The sequence below is a fragment of the Xiphophorus couchianus genome, chromosome 20, assembly GCF_001444195.1.
Source record: "Xiphophorus couchianus chromosome 20, X_couchianus-1.0, whole genome shotgun sequence".
Classification (NCBI taxonomy): domain Eukaryota; kingdom Metazoa; phylum Chordata; class Actinopteri; order Cyprinodontiformes; family Poeciliidae; genus Xiphophorus; species Xiphophorus couchianus.
The window spans coordinates 23591126-23612249 of NC_040247.1; the positions used below are offsets into that span (position 1 = coordinate 23591126).

Sequence of the window (21124 nt, forward strand, 5' to 3'; positions counted from 1 at the left end):
GGAGAGGGGGGAAGACATGCGGTAAAGGTCGTCGGGACCGGGAGTCGAACCCGCGACGTCCGCGTTGAGGACTAAGGCCTCCAAACGCGGGGCGTGCTAACCCCCTGCGCCACCACAGCACACCCCATAAGTTTTTAATCTAAATCTTTTTTTTATCCACTCAGAGAAAATCTGTTGAGATGATAACTATGAGAAGGTTTTCAAAAGAATTTCAAAATATTGTGGTGAAAGTGATGAAATACAAACACCCAAAACACACAATTCCTGTTGTGAAAAATGGGTGTGGGAGCATCATGTTGCAGGAATGCTTTTCTTCAGATGGGACCGGGAAGCTGGTCCAAATTGAGGACAAGATGGTTGCAGCTTAATTTGTAATAATTCAGCTTTAGCTTAATTATTATTCACTGCTTCGAGTTGGTCAGTCACATAACACTGATTGAAATTTGTGGTAGTAATGTGGCAAATTTTGAACATATTTAAAGGATTTGAATACTTTTTTGCACAGTACTGTAGGAACATGTTTGTTCAGTCTCACCAGTCCAGATATGGCTGCTGGTTGTGAAGAAAAGATGGAGACACACAATGATACAAAATAATAATTCTCAAACCGATGATGTTATGGTTATAGTTTGAATTTCTGACAGTGGAATTAAATATAAAATTTAAACTTTCTAACATATAATCAACCCTTGTAGGTCCTTAAAAACAAATGTTCACATTTGAAATTCAGTAATCTTGCCCAAAGGCTTTGCACATTTTGTAAATTAACTTTTTTTGCCTAGTAAAATCAGTTGCATTTTAACAGTCACTTTGCAACAGTAGCCAACGTTTCTATGCCCCTGATACATGAAGAATTTTTCTGTCTAAAAAGGTTTAGATTGTGATAAATGACTTCAAAACCTTTCCATCCTTATTGTGACATATATGTACATGCTATGTATATAGCAAAATTGAGCTGAAAAACAAATTATTCAGGTGCTGCAGAGTTCAAAAACTTAAAGCTGCGAGATGCATGCGTGGGCTAAATGGTGGCTAAGCCCTTTCAGCTTGATCCTCAGTTTAAATCTGGTTGAATCACCTCATGTAAAACTTGAAGAATGGTGAATCCTAAAGACCATATTTAACAACTGCTGGATTACAAAATAGATTCACCTCATCTTTCAAAGAAAACATCCAGGTCTTTCTTAAAATCTCCCAAACCTTTTTGTAGAAGGGGTTATGCCATTTTGAAACCAGAATTCAACATTTGGGTAAACGTCAAAAGGCTTGTTTGGCCCTCAAACAGCATTGTTTATCACCAGAAGATTTTAATATTCAGCATCACACTGTCTTCAAGCATGCTACCTATACCAACAAATGGCTCAGAAGAAAACTAAAGTTCTGGAAAAGTGTAGCCGATGACCTGAGTCTAAATCTGCCAGAACATCTGTGGCACATCAAACATCAAACAAACATCAAACATCTGTTTGATTTGGAGAACGTTTTACCCATCCTGTCAACGTGACAGTGGAGATGCATCGCGCACACTGATTTATACAAAATGCTACTATGCTTAATCTGATTCAGTTAAATTTAATGATATTTAGTGTGAGCTGAACTATATACATGGTTTGGTGTTATTATAACAGGCAGGGGTTTGCTCTGTTTGCCCTGCCATAAAGTCATAATCTCTCACTCATTAGGTCAAGGTCAAGGTCCCAACTCAGGGTCAACTCAGGTTTTTGTTGTTGTTGTTGTTTTTGTACTCAGCAAACCCATCATCCAAGCTGCTACTCCTCTACACCTACACAACTCATTAGTGTACCCTCAACATGTGTTTGAAATCTTGCGGTGTGGCGCTAAATCAACAACAGATGTAATCTCCCTCATATTACAAGGTCATCCTTTACTATTTTTTATGTTACCGTAAACGTTTGCCTACATGTTTTCCCCGCTACACTTCAATGCCTGGAAGTGTGACTTTGTTCTCACAGCTGATTAGTTTGATGTTATCCCGTTTCCCTAAGATAGAACAGGACAATGGGGCCCTGGCGTCACAGTGAGCGTTGTTGAACTATTAGTAACTATTAGAGTTAATAAAGTGCTATACATAAAGTGAAGTCATTTTAAAAATTTTTTTTTAAAGTATCAGTCCCTTACAATAAGCCACTGCCTCATTAAATGTCCAACCAGCATATATCATTACGCTGTCTACTCATTTGGGCACTCTTCCTCCTCCTCTTCCTCCTCTTCCTCCTCCTCCTCCTCCTCATTTGACCAGGAATGCAGAGAATACGCTCCTGAACATAAAAGCCGCTGCAGCGTTCCTCCTCTTACTTTCTGTCAACAAAATCTCCTCTGACTGGAAATATGTTTTTCACGGACATATTCTGCCATCCTCTCTGGGCTGCCTTGTCCGCACTGCTGGCTCTCGTTGTGCGCTTGCAGCGCAGAGCCATCTGGGACCCGCAAGCCTGCTCCGTGCGGCTCAGGGGGAAGACTGCCATAGTAACAGGGGCCAATACAGGTTGGTTCACTTCTTACAATGACTCCTGACGCGGGACTTTTTGGCTATATTTACTTATTATCTCTGTGAATCTGGTAACAATGTGCAGTGCGTGCTTTGATTTGTTCTGTTGATAATGTGGTGGCTATTTTTAATGTCTGCATCAGACATTCAACAAGTGCTCACCGTGAATTTTGGATTTATCTCTCACTTCATAAGCTCACCATTGCCACTTCATTTTTAATTTCTTTGAGAGAGGTCGCAGCACCAGATGCTACTGTCCAGCCTGCTGCTGAAATCCTGGCATGTGGGAGCTCAGTCAGTTAGTCATAAATGCGCAGAATAGGCACTACTTCATGTAAACATTAAAAGAAAAGGTGGAATACCGAGGTAAATTATTAACAAATTTGGTTTTTACAGATCAGTGTGGCTCCATTATGCATTGACCCACAATTTAAATGATAAAAGCTAAACAAGAGGTTTTGAAGCAAATGTTCCACTTTTTTTTTTTTAAAGCAATCGCTCTGTTATTGTTAATATTATTATAGGCTTGTAAATTAGTTTGCAATCCTGGAGGGCCACTCCCCTGCAACTTTTAGATGTGCCTCTGCTGCACCGTGTCTGAATAGACAACCCATTGAATGTGTTGGAATAGAATATTTAGGTCATTAGCAAGGCTCTGGAAAACTTATCTACCCAAGAAGGAGGTAATTAAGCCATTTCATTCCAGTGTTTTGTATCTGTGGCACATCTAAAAACTGCAGGACAGCGGCCCTCGAGGCCTGGAGTTTGACACCCCTGATTCATTGTGTGGTCAGTCTGATACACATTTAATTGTATTTAGAAAAGACAACATTGTTCTTCATCTAAACAGCTTGAATACAGTTAGTGAGTACCACTGATGGGTGAACAGATATCAACACAGACATAAAGGTTTAAATTTTCTCTTGGACTTTTATTTTTTGAGTTTAATTCCTAAAATTGGGTTACATGCACAGATGCAGCAGTCTAAGCTGTCACTCGTTCTAAAATAATTTTGCAGACATAAACTTTGGTGTAATTTCACTATTGAAGGTAGAACTGGGGAGACAGAGCACAGGTCAGGACTACGCTGCATTGACCTAATCAGTACTTAATCATCTTACTGTGTTTACACAGTGAAACTCAATTACAGGCAGTTTAAAGTTACAGGTGGTTTGCAGATATGACCTAAATACATTGCATACAACTTGAAATTAAATTCAGCCTTTTCAAAATGCTCTCTCTCCAAAATATTCATCCAAAAGCTCAGGTTGAATGAAAATGTACTCTTCCCCATCATTTGTATGTCTTTGTAGATTTTTAACTTGGCGATGTGATTTTACACTGGCAGAAATAGAAATAGAGGGAGAAATAGTATCTCCAACACTAGTGCTGGACAATAAAACAATTTCAATAGTTTACCGAGAAACAGACAATGTAAGCAGCAATGATAAAGTCAGGCTTCTAAATTTAAAATTCAAGACAGACGATGTAACCAAACATTCAATATGCTGGGGCATCATTATTTAAGCTTTTGTACAAGATGGAAAATAGATAGCAGTAGTGTCAATTTAGTTTGCATCGTTTCCTGGTTCTGCACAGTGGCGCAGTTGGTAGCACTGTTGCCTTGCAGCAAGAAGGTCCTGGGTTTGATTCTGCATGGTCTTTCTGCATGGAGTTTGCATGTTCTCCCTGTGCATGCGTGGGTTCTCTCCGGGTACTCCGGCTTCCTCCCACAGTCCAAAAACATGACTGTTAGGTTAATTGGTCTATCTAAATTCTCCCTAGGGGTGAGTGTGTGTGTGCATGGTTGTTTGTCCTGTATGTCTCTGTGTTGCCCTGCGACAGACTGGCGACCTGTCCAGGGCGTACCCCGCCTCCCGCCTGGAACGTAGCTGGAGATGGGCACCAGCAACCCTCCCGACCCCATTAGGGACAAGGATGAACAGACAATGGATGGATGGATGGATGGATGGACGTTTCCTGGTTGTACTCAAACATATTTTCACTTTTAAATTTGTAAATCAACATATTTCTAGTTTAGAAAGTGTCATTCCACAGAGTCTTGCGATGCCAAAGAGGGATTTAGTGTTGTTAGTTATCATCTAGGTTTTTATTTTATTTTAACTTGTTCATTAGAACTACATTCTATCTTAGAAAATAGACTTTTAATTTGAAATCACTCTGTGAAAGATATAGTCATAATTTTACCAAGCTTCCCGGAAAAGGTTCCCCCAGAACAAGTTGTATTTAAAAATAAACGTGGTAGAAAGGAGCCAGACTAGTTTTAGTTTATTTTGTTTAGGCCTTTTTGAATATGATTTTTCAGGGGCGAATGACTGCCGAATAGATTTGTGCTTGAGAAATGTTTTGTGTTGAAACAAGAATTTCTGTTTGGGGTTTCGCTATAGCTTAGCCACAGCGGCGCTAATGCTAACGTCAAACTTGCAACTAAGCAAAGCTTCCTCATCCAGCTTTAGTTATCAAAGCGAAGGTTTACATGTAAGCTCAAAATAGATTTTATAAGTGTCTAAATTTATCGCTAATGCCTCTAGCACAAACTAGTTCTGTCATGTTTGGTGAAATAGACCCAGAGGAAGAGAGGCAGAGATGTCGGGTGGATGTTTAATAAAAATAATGATGAAAAACATACAAACAGCCAGATGGACACAAAAAGCAGAAATAAAACTGTAGCCAGAAACACAAGGAGCAGCATAATGGGTGGACTAAACAGGAATAAACTGGATTTAACAGGATTAAATTGGGAGATAATGGAAGGAACCAGCAAGGAGTTGTTAAGTTGCACAAAATTCAAGACCAAACTTCAGCTTTAGGAGAGAACGAACACAGCTTTAATTAACATTTGCAAATGGAGAAAACATACAAAGCTCACATCTTAGTGAGAATCGGATGAGTTCTGACTTGGGGCTGAACGTCCCATCATCTACATAGGATACATCACACATTACGTAGCCACACCCCCCTGGCTCAATTGTCAGGTAAAAATCTATAAGTTACTTATCTGTGAGTTTCAGTTGAGCAGGGTTGCATACACATTCACAGCTCAACTTTGGCCATATTTTCTGTGTTTCTTGTGGATAAGACAACCTTTTAGGTTTATCTAAAGAAACATAGTAGATAACTTCTACTTTCTTTCTGTGTCCAAATAGACGTTTCTCCAAAAAGGCCTCTCTGCGGATGGCTAAACAGATACTAGTAACTGAACTTCTACAAAATAGGCTTGTCACCTTAGCCATGTCTAACATCTCTAACCGCTGAACACCCTGTTCTTCACTTATTTGCGGAGGGTCAGAAGAGCATATGTCCTGCTGAGCTGCAACTGAGTGCAAACCTTTAATAAAAACATAAAGTGTACATTCAAAATTAATTAAATATTGTTAATTAATTTTTCCTTCACAGAGTGAAAGTAGTAGAAGTGTTTAAGTACTGGGAGAGCGAGCGTCGGAACAAATGACCTGGGCTGATTAGCTAACTGATTTGTTTGCTGCACAGAGCAGTGAATGAAAATAAACCCCAAAACTACACAAGTTCCTGACAAATTTTTTTTTTTTATACTGAAACAAAGATGACCAAATAGAGCTTAATCATTAGAAAAAAAATACCGAATTAAACTTTTACTGTGAATGAAGTAAATTTTAAAAACACTGACTGCAAGACCTTTAGCTGGAGCTGTTTCAACTTAGTAAAATAAGCATCATTTATGTTTATTTATCAAACTGGTATTCAATCAAGGCACAACAGATGATTTCCACATCATAATCTGTTTAATGGAGATGTTTTATATGAGTAATTGAAGGCAAATGAAAAGATGAGGTAAACTTTTCTATTCTTAGTAAAATACAACCTTCTGACCTGGGCGTGCCGTGGTGGCGTAGGGGGTAGCACGACCCATGTTTGGAGGCCTTGAGTCGCGGGTTTGACTCCTGGACCCGACGACATTTGCCACATGTCTTCTTACTTTCATATAAGGGACACTAGAACCCACAAAAGAGCCCCTGGATGGGGTTAAAAAAATACAACTTTCTGACCTTACAAGGATTTTTTTTGTTTGCTTGTTTAGTATAGCCAAGCATGTGCTGATATATTTGAACATTTATAAGACTGAATCAACACTGCACAATTTTAGAGTACTTTACTCTAAAAGGGACTTTTGATCAGAAGCTAGATTAGGATGTCATGGTTCAAGCGTATTTTTGGAAGCTATCCTTTGTCCAGACGGCTAATCCAGATTTTTATCTTACAGCTAACTAGTGAACTCATATCTGGTTCCATGCACTTCAAAAATTACATTTATTGCTTATAAAGTAAAAATCGCTTTCCTCTATGAGTCACTATTTCTTTTAACTGTCCCAGTCACACATAGCAACACCGTGTCACTGATTATCTGCTGTATTGCTTTTCTGTTCTTTTTTTAATGTTCTTTATATTGTCCAAATGACCAATATATTGCCTTGTCCTCTAAGCAAATATACTTAATGATGTTAACAGTACATCTCATCAAGAAAACAGGGTTCATTCATCCACAAAGCATGCGGCTAAAAATTCAGCCTTCTCCCTCTCTGCTGCCTTTGAGCTGCGTTGCACATTTCACATAGTTGGCACAGGAATCTTATTTGATCTCGATAAACATTGGGCTGTTTGCCTCTTGGGTAAAGTCCTATAATCAGAGAGAGACCACGATTACAGGAAGATTAAAAGAGAAAAATGTGTAGGGTTTTTAAAGGTCAGTCTCACTGTGTTGGAGCAGATTGGATTTAAGATTTGGGGGGAAATGAACAGGCTGGCTTACATGCCAATACAATGCTTCGCAAATGTGTAACTTTGCAACATTTTGTCCAGATACAACCACAAATTTAAATTGTATTTTAGGAGATGTTATGAGATAGACCAACACAAAGTAGTGCAGTACTGCGAAGTGGAAACAACCAGAAACAGGTTTTCAGATTATTTAAATATCAAAATTGCACCATGCATTCCTATTCAGCCCCCCAGACTAAAAAAAAAAAGAAAAAAATTTTCTGCAAATACTGTCAAAAGTCTTTTGGAGTATGACTTTACCAGCAAAAATTTATATTTTGCTAATGCTTTGCAAATTAGCCCAAGCTTTTCGAGACTGGATAGAGGAATGTCTGTGAATATCAATTTCCAATTGTTGCCTCAGGTACTCGACTGGATTTAGGTTACGACATTAACTGGGCCATTAAAACACATGATTATGCTTTGTTCCACATTGCTTCATGGTAGGCCTGGCTGCATGTTAAGGTTAATTGCTATGATGAAAGATGAACCTCTGCTCCCTTCCCAAGTTCACCCACTCGTAATGCCTTTAAGCCAGTGGGACACATGGTGCTGCGAAATATTTATTTAGGAATTGGAATTTTTCAGTTTGAATACTTAAAATGCAGAGAAATGTGTGATTATTAGTTTGTGTGGCTACCAACCGTTAGTCCACCCAACGCATCTGCTTTCTCTGTGAGTCTGAAAACAGCAGGATTTGCTATTTGCATTGGTTCTGTCATTGTCAGCTCCAACGTCTGAAGGTGTCGTCAGCTCCATCCATATTCCTACCAAATCTGACCACCATCACCGTTCATGCTGAAAAAAGACTCCACAAAGCATGACTCTATCATTAGTTTCAACTCTCTGGTTCTGTTTCAGGTATCTGTCTACATATTTTTGCCTCAGCTTGACTGGGACTCCCTAGAGATAACGTGTGTAACTGGGATAGTGTGGGCTAGCTGAAAGACTATTCTTGTCTAGCCAAAGCGCATTCTTTCAAAGTTTTTCTTTCCTTTGTGTGGAATGTAGCAACTCCAACGACACTTCTTATATCTTCTTCCCTTTAATCAGTTCTTCTTGCCACGCTAGAGGCCAGATCGGTGGAGATCACAGCTGACCGCTGTCCTGTTGGTAGATTATTCAGCACGAGTTGTTGATTTCTGCAGCTCTGCCAGAGTAATTATGGACCTCAGGTTCTGATGGATGGTCGTGTCTTTGTATTTTTTCATTTTATAATGATGGGGGTCAGATGTTCAGAGCTTGGGATACTGATTTAGCCCAAGGCTGCTTTCGACTCTACCACAACTTTCTCTCATCTCATAGTGTTCCTCTGTCTTCATGTTGCTGTTTGTTCACTATTGTTCTCCAACTTAAAAGCCCTTCGCAAAAACACTAAAAATACACTGGAATTAAATTACCGGTACACAAAAGGACTATTTTCTGCTCTACTAACAATCTGACTATAAAAGTGAAGACAAATCTACAAACACTGTATTGTTTTCCTTTCGCTTCACGGTATATGTTCAACTTTGTCATGCAAAATCTCTTAAAAATTTTAAGAAATGTAGTAAATGTTGTCCAACAGACATCTTTTCTTGAATGTTTTTTTTTTATAGTATTGAGGTTTTTCTACCTACAACAAACTGAAATATGTTTTTAGAAAGCGGCTTATTTGTTGTTTTTCATCATCTGACCTTTATGTGACTGTGACAGGTTAAATATGTCTGCGTTCTTCTTTTCTTTACTTGGACAGGCATTGGGAAGTTCATCGCCCTGGACTTTGCACGGCGTGGGGCGCGGGTAATCCTAGCATGCCGAAGCGAGCCCCGTGGCACAGCCGCCCTTAATGAAATTAAGCAGGCTACAGGAAACGCAGATGTCCACCTGCACATTGTGGACCTCTCCTCCATGGACTCGGTCAGAGCGTTCGCAAAGAGGATTCTCGAGGAGGAGAAAGCACTGCACATACTCGTGAACAATGCGGCCGTATCAGGTGACACAAACGTAGAATTGAAAATGCTCGCCACTGCACAAGCGAAGCCCGTGTTTACTCCTGCCGGATTCCTCAGTCCCAGTCCGGCAGCAGACTTTAACATTTGTAAATGTAAACCAGCCCTTAGCAAAAGCAAGCTAGACTCTGCTTCACTTGAGTTAGGCTTGTCTGTAAAGCAAAGAGTTGAGGGCTAACTGCAACATGAACTCCCCCAGTCCTCCAAAGTGCCTCCTGCTTGTTAAACACCATCTGTTAGGCATATGACAGCAGAAAATATGCCGTTCCAAAGGCATTCCAAAAAAAGAGAAAGCCTGACCCTCACTTTTTTGAGAATAAATAAATCCACTCTGTGACAGCTATTTCTTTTTGTTTCAACTTGGCATTACAGAGTAACAGATACATTTTTTTTTTCTGGTTAACAAGTGATGAGAGCGACTAAAGTACTGTAGCTCTCTGTGTCACAACCTTGTGATGAGCGGCAGAGTTTAATGCTTTTCTTTTTCTCCACAGCATTCAGTTTGGCATTTTCTTACTGAATGACGAGCTGTGAGCGAGGCTCGAGTTTGGAAATGTTTATTGGCAGCTGCAGGAAATCTCACTGAAACTTATATTCAGTGTTAACAGAGGTTAAAAACAGAAAGAGCACTACGCACACACACACACGACGAAATGATTAAATCAAGCAAGAAGACAGATAAGGCGAGTAATTACTGGCAAAACAAGTTTGATGAGTTAAAGAAATTCATCAGTTAGACGGGATTACGATGCAGTCATGATTAGATTATCATGGAAACACTGACTGTACTGTGTGTATATGTTATACTGAGAAAGGCAGCATGATTAAATAAAATGCAGAATTATTCTGAAGTTAGGGTCACACATAAACATAATGTTAGTATCTTGCATAATGTTAGTATCCTGCCCATAGCATTGCCCTATGCAATGCTATGGGCAGGCCCCTATTGTTCTACACCTCAAAATAACTGCCCCTTCCTACTACCGTTAATGCGGCTCGTACCGCTGCGTGGCCCCTCACAATATATATATCAAAACGTGCGGCTCAATCCTGTGAGGGGAGCTATTACTTTTGTTGGCATTTCGAGTAACTGTGGCGACATAATTAACAAAAAACGAGCCAAATTTAACTCAAAACAAAAGTCTAACTGACACAAAACAGTGTCAGTTAGACTCAAAATAGACAGAATTTAGTCTGCCTCTCTGAACTGCTCTTTAGAACTACAGTGATGGCAGAACGTCAGAACTACAGACATGGTGGAACAGCTGCTATAAACTCATTGCATCTCTGAATGGTGCTGTTTATGTTATATCTTATATGCATATCATCTAGTGGTGGCAAAAGCAACAAAATGCTACTATGCTCTGGACATGATGACATGCTTTGATTAAATTAATAAATGTGATTCCAGTACCAAAAAATTAACTTTATACCAGATGAGTCTCTCTAACATGAGAATGTGAACCTGTACTGGGCTGATTCTGTGCCTTCAAATAATTTTAACAATACTCCTGGAAAAGATTCATAACTTATAACTCTGAAACAGGAACAGGTCTGAAAAACAGCCTGTGTGCTACACTCAAGAGAGAGATTCATTTGATGCATCAAAGAGTGATGTCATCACTGCTGATGTCATTGTTACCAGTAGAACTGAACATTCTACTGATGCATTAACATCAAACATGTTTTGAGCGTCAGGCGAGTCTGGTTTATATTCAAAGTCTATGTGAAGCGTTGGATGCGCTAGATTTGTCAAACGCTCCAAACGGTTCAAATCGCGCCGCGCTAGAGGCTTGAAGCGCGACGCAACGGCCCTCGATGCATCTCCACATAGACTTTGAATGCAAACCAGCTGCGCCTGACGCTCAAAACGTATTTGGTGTGAACGCATCATTATATGTCCAGTGTCATATTAGGTTAGTGCTTCTCAATTCCAGTCCTTAAACCCCCTGCTCTGCATGTTTTAGGTGTGTCTCTGTTTCAGAACAGCTGTTCCAGAACAGCATGACCTCTTCTGCAGTCATCAAGTACTGCAGTAGCATGTTAATCACCCACAGATTCAATCCAGGTGTGTGGCAGAAGGGGAACACCTAAAACATGCAGGGCAGGGGGGCCTGAGGACCAGAATTGAGAAACACTGCATTAGTTCCATCATATTAGGACCAGGCTTTGGTCCTAATATGATGGACTCATTGTTTTGGGTCAGGGGTAACATTTAGAGGTAAGATGCTAATTAAGTTTTAGATAGGGTTAGGGTTAGGAATAGACTAATATTGTTTGGGGTTAGGAAAAATGTGTGGATTAGGCAAAATCGCAGCTACTAAAATGAAGGAAATCAATGCATAGTTCTAATATGGGTCGAAATAGTTTTGACAAACCTGTACAGCATTTTGTTTTCTAAATCAGTATAAACAATGATGATATAATATTAGGGTGTTTTTCTGCCAATTGTGTAGCTGCAGTACATTAGCAGTCTAATGCGTTGAATGTGCTGAGACACATTCAACGCATTAGAAACCAATCAGAACCAAAGGTTTGCCTTTTGATTCTGATTGGATGTTTCTGGATAGTAGCAGAGCCAGATGCATTTTCGCAGATTCTCTGTTTCATATTCTACTGTCAGACACTTTTAACAAATATTCATCCATCCATCATCTAACACACTTATCCTTGCGCACACACATTCACACCTTAGGACAATTTAGAGAGATCAATTAATCAAGCAATTAATGCCGAGTGTTAGCAAAACCTAGGTTTGGATAGTGACCTAGGTTAGTGCCACTAAGTTAGTGCCACCTGGGGGTGGGTCGGCGTAAAGGCCGAGCCGGGCATAGATTGGCCTTCATGCCAACGCCAACATGAAGCCCCTTCATGCAACCAGTGGAGGTTGGTCGCATGGACGTCTCTCTTTCCTCTGACCTCCATGTTTGTGTGGAGGTTTGGCTTTGCGTGGACTCCTCTGATTGCAACCTGGGTGTGGGTCGGTGCAAAGGCCGAGCCACGCTATGCATGGAGACCCCTGGTTGATTGGAGGTCTGTATTTCGTTAGACCTCCCAGATAGATTGGACGTCTGTCTTTCCTCGTACCTCCCTGGTTGATTGGAGGTCTGTATTTCGTTAGACCTCCCTGATAGATTGGAGGTCTGTCTTTCCTCGTACCTCCCTGGTTGATGGGAGGTCTGTATTTCCTTAGACCTCCCTGATAGATTGGAGGTCTGTCTTTCCTCGTACCTCCCTGGTTGATGGGAGGTCTGTCTTTCTTTAGACCTCCCTGATAGATTGGAGGTCTGTCTTTCCTCGTACCTCCCTGGTTGATGGGAGGTCTGTCTTTCCTTGAACTCCTCTGTTCGTAGGGAGCCTTCTATTTGCAGGGGAGCCTCTGGTTGGGTGGAAACTCTAGGATGGTTGTTTTCCAGAGCAAGTTTTAACTTCACCTTCAGGTCTGCAACCTGACCCTGCAGAGATTTCACTGTTTCCTCCTGTTCTTTGAATTTGGAAGCTTGCTCTGTGTGACTTTTGAGCTGCTCCTCATATTTAAGTCTCACTCTATATTCCTCAACCATGACTTCTATCAGACCTTTATTGCGGGAGGCGTATTTTTCAGCCTCCCTCTTGAAGTAGTCCAACTGTTGAAGAAGGCTCTTGTCGGCTGTAACTTTGGTAGAGCAAGAAACCTTTGATACGTGGATCTCTGGCACGTTTCTTTCATGTTCACGTTTGACTCGCAGGTGATGTTCTTTTACTACCATTTTTTGCAGTTTTTGAATCTCCTCCTGATGTGATTTGACTTTTGCCTGATATGCAATCCTTCGTTCTCTTTCCTCATGGAGATCAAAAATCTTACCCTGCAGTTCTTTTTTAAGATCGTCTACCTGCTTTGTGAGATCGATGACGTGTTGGCTTGACTCTTCCACGACTTCCACCGAGGGGGTAATCTCGAAGCCAGCAGAGGGAGTTGTTTCCTGCTCGACTTCCAATGATGTTGGATTCTCTAAGTCGCCGGAAGGACTTGATTCCCCCTGGATCTCTGTTGATCCGTCTTCCGGCTCAATGGGGCTGTCTGTGTCTTCCTCGAAAGGGAAAATGACAGCGTCGTAGTCGACTTGGATGTTCAGGTCCATAATGTCGACCCATGAAAGCTCAGGTGGAAAAGCTTCATGTTCACAAGCAATCTGTTGTTGCTTCATGTCGATGTTCTGGTAAATTCTTGCTTCTCTGAAAGGCGTGTAATATCTGGAATCGATATCCCGCTTGCTTCGATTAATTTCGAACTTGCTCTGAAGAGTGATCTGTCGCGATAGAACTGAGGAACAGGTCTGAGAAAACGCTGTCTGCAAGCTACATTCAAGAGAGAGACTCCTTTGTGGTATCATAGAGTGTCGTCATAACCGCTGATGTCATTGATACCATTGGAATTGAACATTCTATCAACCTTATTCCTGGGAGGCTTACTGGGGAAACGATTAAGGGTCTTACTTCCGTCGCCCACCAGAAGTAGAAGTATTTCATTGTAATTTGGAGGGTTTTTGGCTAATCTATATTCATGATAGAAGTTACATCTCTGTTTTCAGTTATTGTACAATATTTAGTAAACTTGTTTATGACAACGTCTGCTATCAGAGAGCTATTCAGTACAGAGGATTGTAATTATGAGCTTAATCACGGGGAGCAACAGTGACACCGCGTTAAGTTTTGTAACGGAATTTCAAAATAAAAGCCTAAATATTCCTCTCAGGGTAGTGCTAACTAATATTAGCATTTACTATCTTTTTTCTCTCAGGTTATTGCACTGCCCTGCTGCACAAGACAGTAAATTAACCTTAGCACAAACCTTTGCATTTCACTGCCCCCATTAGCATTAGCCTTTTCCCTAAAAGAAGCTTTTAGCTATTTTTCTTATTTATTAGCCATGCTTAGTACACTGAATGGAGTGATGCTCCACATGCTACTGACAGCATTTTGGCTAATGTTAGCAGTTTGGCTCATTTTAACTTGTACACTAATTTCAACATACTGAATGGCATAAGTCCATGTTACTCAACATGTTTGTCAATCTCCACATGCTATTGAGTACATTGTAGCTTACTTTAGCATTGATGCTAATTTGTAGCATCAGAACGCCCACGAAGTGTGCCAACCGACAGGCACACTTTGGCAGGCCTAGTTTAAATTTCTTCAGAAATTTTCTAGTTATATGTTACTCTTCTCTGGGGGAAATCTTCCTATTTTCCCTGTTGTGTGCTCTCCATCACCCCTTGTGCCATTTTTTCTCTCGCTCTCTCCTCAACCTGCAACCTGTTAACCAATCAGCCTGGTCTATTGTTTAAAAGTTCACACTACCTGTATTTATTCACCTCTCTCTGTCTCTTAATTTCTTCTTGCTGGTTCGTCCCGTCAGATCCTGTTAAATCTCATTAACACGATCTGATGTATTTCCTGTGACTTCTCTGTTCTCCCTACTGGCTTTTGGTTCCTGGTTTTTGTGTTTTTGTTTTGCTCTGGCTCCCTGTGCTCCTGCGATATATATATATATATATTTTTTTTTTAAGTTTGTCAGTCATGTTTTTTCAGTAAACATTCTTCATTTACTCAATGCCTCTGCCTTTGGGTGCTAAATTACCACCAGCAGCAACAACATGACACATAAACAACAAGATAAAATATTACATTGTATAAAGCAGTATTTCTAAAACATGTAGCGGTACTTTTCACGATTAATAATAACAAATATATGAACTATAAACAAACTCAAGTAAAATTTGCTAAAACTGAGCTAAAAAAAAGCAATTTATCAGGGATGATGAATATGATGGATATTTCTTAAAACAGTATAATATAATAAATGTATGAGTAAAACTTGATTTTTTTTTCTCTGCACGTATCTTTACATCTGTTGATGGCAGGTTTGCCCAGACAGATGACCAAAGACGGGTTTGAGGCTTCCTTTGCCACCAACCATTTAGGACCATTTCTGCTCACGAATCTGCTGCTGGGTAAGGCCTGCGTGTTTTCTCTGTAACGGCATCATGGATACTAGCTAATATTACACAGTTCATTTCCAGTGATTTGATCTCTCTTACATCATCCGAAACCTCTGCGTGTCCTGCGTCTTTTCTCTCCAGACCTCATAAAGCGCTCGGCTCCGGCACGTATTGTCACCGTCAGTTCGCTGAACCACAAGAGGGGCAAAGTGGACTTCTCTCACTTTCATGGCCAGAACCTCGTGTACTGCATGGATCAAGTCTACAATCACACCAAGCTGCATAATATCATTTGCACCAATGAGCTGGCACAAAGGTTACAGGGCACAGGTAAGGTTAAGTCCACTAAGAAGAGGACAATGTTACTAGCAGCGACGCAGCGATCCACTTTTCTCACACACTGATGCAGATATCTGAGGTTCAGTATTGGCCAACACCGATCCGATACAGACAAACAGCACTGAATTCACTCAGAATATTTCTTTTTTAAAAGACACTCATAAATGCACCAGTACAGCACACTTAAATATACCAACGGCTTCACAAGAAGTAGATGTAAAAAAAAAATTTTTTTTAATCCAACTTTAATTTGTTCAGTCAGTGCAATTAGGAGTAAAACAGCCAACGTAAAATGAATAAACAACAAACAAAAACAACAGGTTGACTTCCTTGATCAGTCATAAAAATTAAAACCTTCTTTCAAATGGTTCAGAAAGTGCAATTGGAAATTCTAAATATAATGTAAAATAATTCATAGAGCTAGACTGCATAGATCTGCCCTTGCACTTTGTCACCAATACCCAATCTAGAGCCTTTTTCAATATCGGGACTGGTAGAGATATTAGTATCTGATCGGTGCATCTCTACTTGCTACTAATTTACTTGGAAATACAGAAAATTCTAGTTTAATACTTTAGCTTGAAATCACAATCTCGGTGTTTTACATTTTAAAAATTGACAGACACGTAGTGGGATTAGCTCAAAAGATTTTCCCACTTTCCTTTCCCTGCTTGCTCAAAATTGGCTGACATTATGCAGGAGGTCAGACTCCCGAACGTGGCCCCCTCTGAGATAAATCTTATGGAGAACTTTCCGGCCCTTCCTAAACGACAGTGAAGGAAAACAGTGCAGCTGTCTCCGAACAGCGTCTGGTAGGTCGTGGTTGCTACTAAACAAAAACCGTCAACAAATCAAGAAGCTCACTCCAGGAAGCGAAGGCATGCAAGTGTGATTAGAAAAAGCTTTTCAGTTTTTTATAGTTCTCACTTTAACATACACAAATGAAGAGCTGGCATTTTGTTATTTAGGTACATATTTAGTCTGGACACTAATAATGGTTGTTGGTGAAGAAGGAGTTCAGTGAGCAAGAAGAGAAGAATGATGGTTTAGTGCCATATGGAGACCTAAGATAAACAAAGGTGGAGAAAAAAACAGGATTTTGGCCTGTAGTTTTTGTGTGTTTTGAAAATTGGGGTAATTCCAGGGTGTATGTACTGTACTGTACACTCACCAGGTCCAATGGATTCTATATTATTTAGAAATGGATCATCCCAACTCTCATTTCCTTCATATTTCTGCTCATTTCCTGGTGTCTCATCACAAGCTGAGTGTTTTTCAATCAAACTTCTAGTAGCAGCGCACAGCGTAGAAAGAACGTTTGGGAGGCTGTTCCAGGGAACCGACCATTTTAAATTAGCTGTACCATTTCACAAGAAGCGTACATGAAACAGTATATTCAGTCAGAAGTACATATATGACTAACAACAACTGTCATTTCTCTACAACTTGCTAAATGACATTTAAGTAAACATTCACATGGGTTTGGCTATTTGTTAAGCTTGCATCTTTAATTTTGACCCTGTGAGAATCAGAGGAAATTCACAAGGACTTCAGACTTGTGCAAGCTATTTCAGTTTCAAAAGCTTGCATTATTCTCTACATTTGTTAATCCCCGAAAGAAAAATTGTTCGTCTTTAAGAACCAAAAATGAATGTATTCTTATCAACTCTTACCTTATTACAAATTTGTAGTGGTCCAAATCATTTTTTATGTTTTCTCTTATGTCCCGGCAGGTGTCACAGCCAACTCCGTCCACCCTGGCGTTGTCATGACGGAGGTGATGCGACACTATCCGTTCTGGGTCCGTTACCCTTTTAACCTCATCGGTTTTTTCTTTTTTAAGGTAAGAGTGTTGTTTATTGCTTCCATGCACAGTAACTCGCGCAAAAGGTTTTAAAAACATTAAACCGCTGCTTATTGTTCAAGTCTCATCCTGTTACATCAGGGTCTCGTAATCTGAGACACGGGTCTGGTTTAGTGCATGTGCAAAGATGGAGTCAATCCAAAATACATACATGAAATGAAAAGCATGGGGTTCCATCTTTTGAAATTTGTCCCGTTGTAATTACATCCAGATCACATCTTCAAAAGCGCGCACACATTTATTTGAGCATATTCTGTTTCTTACAAACATTTTGAAATCGTTGTGAAGATGCGATCGGCGTCTGCCTGAAAACTCGGAAAGTAAAGGTCGCACATGGGATATCTGGAACGAATCAAGTTCAAGGCCAGCAGCCAATAATCAGAGAGAGCAAAGCAGAACTTTGACCGGCTGTAAAATTGCACAATGGATGGATGATGTTTGCACAAAGGAAACTTAGCAGAAAAGTAGAAACAGGCAAGAAGAAAAGTGGAGAACATGAAGAGTGTAAATAAATGGGCTATTTACTCTGAGGTTATCCGCAGAGCAGCAGAACAGATTTTCTTAAAAAAATCAACTCAGCTTCGTAAAAGTCTATGAGACCCACTGAATAATCCTTCTTCAAAGAACACAGACTGTCGTCCTTTACGACTCCTGTTGTTGTAAATGACTTTATATAAATCTCTGACCAAGGCGTCAGGATGAGAAACAGTGAAGAAAATTTTTTTATTTCTTTCAGTTTGTTTTTTTGTTGTTGTTTTTTTACAATTTAGATGCAAAATTAAGACATTTTTGGTTTTCGTTTTTTAACTTTAAAATTCATAGGTGAAATATCTCATTTACTCTTTGTTTTGTAGTTCTTTCAATTTCTCTAATTTTTTTTAAGTTGCAACTTCAAAGAGTATATGCCTTTTTTTTTTTTTTTTATAAATCTGACATTTTTATTCCCTGCATTTTACTCTGATGTTTTTACACGTCTCGCCTGTTTTGTTTTTCAGCTTTAAAACTTTCACATCTTTTTCTCTCGCCTCACAATTTCACACTAGCTCCTGGTAGCCCGCAGCGTAAACCCCAATGCTTGGACAGTTTAGCGGCAGACAAAAATCTGCAGCTGGTATAAATTTTTTCCAGATGGACATGAGCTGGATAACTCAAGGAGAAAGTGTACAAAAAAAAAAACACTTAAATCCCAGTAGCTTCAGTGGAGTCTAACAACCAAAACACGCAACCCGGATTTTCTAAGAAACAGCTGTAACGAAGGACGTTTAGTCATATTTTTTTAAAGAAACCTCATAATGTGAACTATAGCATGGACGTTAAACAAGCTGGGTTGGAAATAAACATCTTAGCTTTCAAATGTTGCTGTATTTCGTCAGTGTGTTCAAGGTTTTCTTCTAAATTATGAGGTGCTAACAGAAGAGTTACAACATCCTCTACTCCCTCTTAGTATTTCTGCTCATTGTATTTTTTCTCCAAACCATGTTGTAAATCTGCTATTGTAAATCTAATTTTGAAATGAAAATACATCTTTAGTTTTCTGGGGGTTTCTTGTTCTACTTTCTGTTTTATGAGTTACGCATGCTAGTGTAGCAATGATTATTTGGTGTTTAGTGAGGTTTAAATCAAATGGAGCAAAGAACAAACATTTATCCAGAACAGCTTAACAGGTTCAGGTTCATTGGATTATCGATGGAAACTCAAGAAGACTGAAAGCTGAAACCGAATGTATGTCAACAAAGTATTAGTGTCATAATCCCACACACTTGTGCCACCAGGTTATTATGTTCCTTTCTTAGTTTTTCTTTATCTCACAAAAAAAAATGGTGCTTTTAGGGGCTTCAACAGCTTGGAGAGCCACTAATTTTTTAAGGCAGTTTTTACAATGCTGAGAAATCACTCAGTTGTCTGGGAACACAGCCAAAGCAAAACAAGCTCATTCTGAGACCATCCTATTTATCTGTTCAACGAGCTACACTTTCTGCTCTTTGGTCTGTCGATTTGCAACATGGCGGAGATGTCACCAAACTTCCTGGCTGCATATTCACACCTATCGCTTCTCAGAGATCTACCTGCAGAGGGGGGGGGGGGTTTGTTTGCTGCACGTGGACACTAACGCTCTGCCGTCATTGTCTCCCTCCACAGTCACCAGAAGAGGGCGCTGTCAGCCCGATCTACTGCGCAGTGTCCGAGGAGCTGGAAGGGGTGACCGGGAAGTACTTTGACAGCGACTGCGCCCTGGTGCTTCCTGCCCCTTTAGCTCGAGATGCCGCGCTCGCCGTGAAGGACTTTGAGTTCTGCGAGAAGCTGACCTCAAAGCTCTAGAAGCAGCTGCCTGACAAGGACTGAGACCCAGACAAACAAAAGTGAGATAAAGTGGCTCAGCTGGAACTTTTTCCGCACAGTTTATCCATTATTTCCTGCCAAATGAACCGCAATGATTGCCTTATTAATACGTTAAATGGCCCAGGTTTTCCACGGGGTTACCTTCTTGTGCCTTGAAACCTTTGGCACATTTTTGCAACACGTCTCTCAAGAATTACTCCAGAACCTCCAACGCATGACGCAATCACTTCCCTTTTATTGTTTGATTCATTTAGACACAACGAAACATTCATAGCATTCAGTGCTTCTTCTGAACAATTTACACAACTTTCCTCCCTCCGGCGCCCGTGGCCTCGCTATTTGTCTGCAGGGACACAGATTTAAGAGAGGAAGGCGGTCACGTTAACACTTTTCCAATCAAGAAAAAACAAGATGGCGCCAGTTACCTTTCTGACTGCGCTCCACTATTTCCTGGATGAGCTCTTCGAACCCCGGAGCCACGTGATCCACCTGTCTGGGTGAAAGACGAACAGCGACCTCCAACGTCTTGTCCTGGAAACGACGCACGCACACACACACACACACACACACACACACACACACACACACACACACACACACAAAAATGTTAGAAAATAACTGACGTTTTTCACTCGGACGTTGAGGACGACGCGGGCCGCGTGCTCACAGGATTTCCGTCGTGCTCCGTCAGAGGAGCCTGCTGGACGGTGATCTCTTCGAGCTGGCCGTCCTCTGACCGAGCCTCCATGTCTTTCTTACCGTTCTGCTGCTGACGCACAAGGGCACCAAGAATAAATAAATTAATTAATTAATTAATTTGAAGGTTAAAAGTGGTGTTGGGTAAAGCATAAAGAGAGAGAGAAATCTTAATTTGTCTTATGGATAAGTTCTTCACTTTGTTTCTTTAGTTAACCAAACAGTAAAAAAAAAAAAAAATCCCAAATGGGACACATAATTGCACCAAGATTTCAAAACCGCCCGGTAGTGGTAGAAATTTTGGGTGCTGTCCCATTTTGTGCCTTTGCAGTCATGATTGCGTGACACCCAACTTACTCGGGTATGAAAAGGAACGATCCACCCCTGAAAGATCGACCGTATCTCAAATTATACCCACCGGGGGGAAGTTTGATACCTGCTTTGACAACCAATTTTTTTTTTTTCCTCTGTTTGCTGGACTGTATTTTATCCAGAACCAAAGTAAATGGAAATGGGTTCTAATATATTTGAAATAAAGAAATACAAGAAAATAAACTGATATGCAATGGTTTAAATACATGAGTTGGTT

The 21124-nt window shown here is 40.3% G+C and overlaps 1 protein-coding gene across 1 annotated transcript; it reads left to right on the top strand.

Annotated features, from left to right (window-relative positions):
* The first annotated feature begins 2234 nt into the window (after window positions 1-2234).
* LOC114135554 (retinol dehydrogenase 12) lies at window positions 2235-19969 on the top strand. The gene is made up of 6 exons (XM_028002931.1): window positions 2235-2506; window positions 9060-9299; window positions 15219-15308; window positions 15438-15626; window positions 17369-17478; window positions 19639-19969. Exons 1-6 carry the CDS (start codon window positions 2350-2352, stop codon window positions 19816-19818), a joined length of 966 nt encoding a protein of 321 aa, XP_027858732.1. The 5' UTR covers window positions 2235-2349; the 3' UTR covers window positions 19819-19969.
* Window positions 19970-21124: the final 1155 nt, after the last annotated feature.

Excerpts from the sequence above, each read along its gene's own strand:
- LOC114135554 (XM_028002931.1), top strand. The coding sequence starts at position 2,350 with ATGTTTTTCACGGACATATTCTGCCATCCTCTCTGGGCTGCCTTGTCC. Across the intron at positions 9,300-15,218 it reads GAACAATGCGGCCGTATCAG|GTTTGCCCAGACAGATGACC; the intron begins GTGACACAAACG and ends TGTTGATGGCAG. Across the intron at positions 15,309-15,437 it reads GCTCACGAATCTGCTGCTGG|ACCTCATAAAGCGCTCGGCT; the intron begins GTAAGGCCTGCG and ends TTTTCTCTCCAG.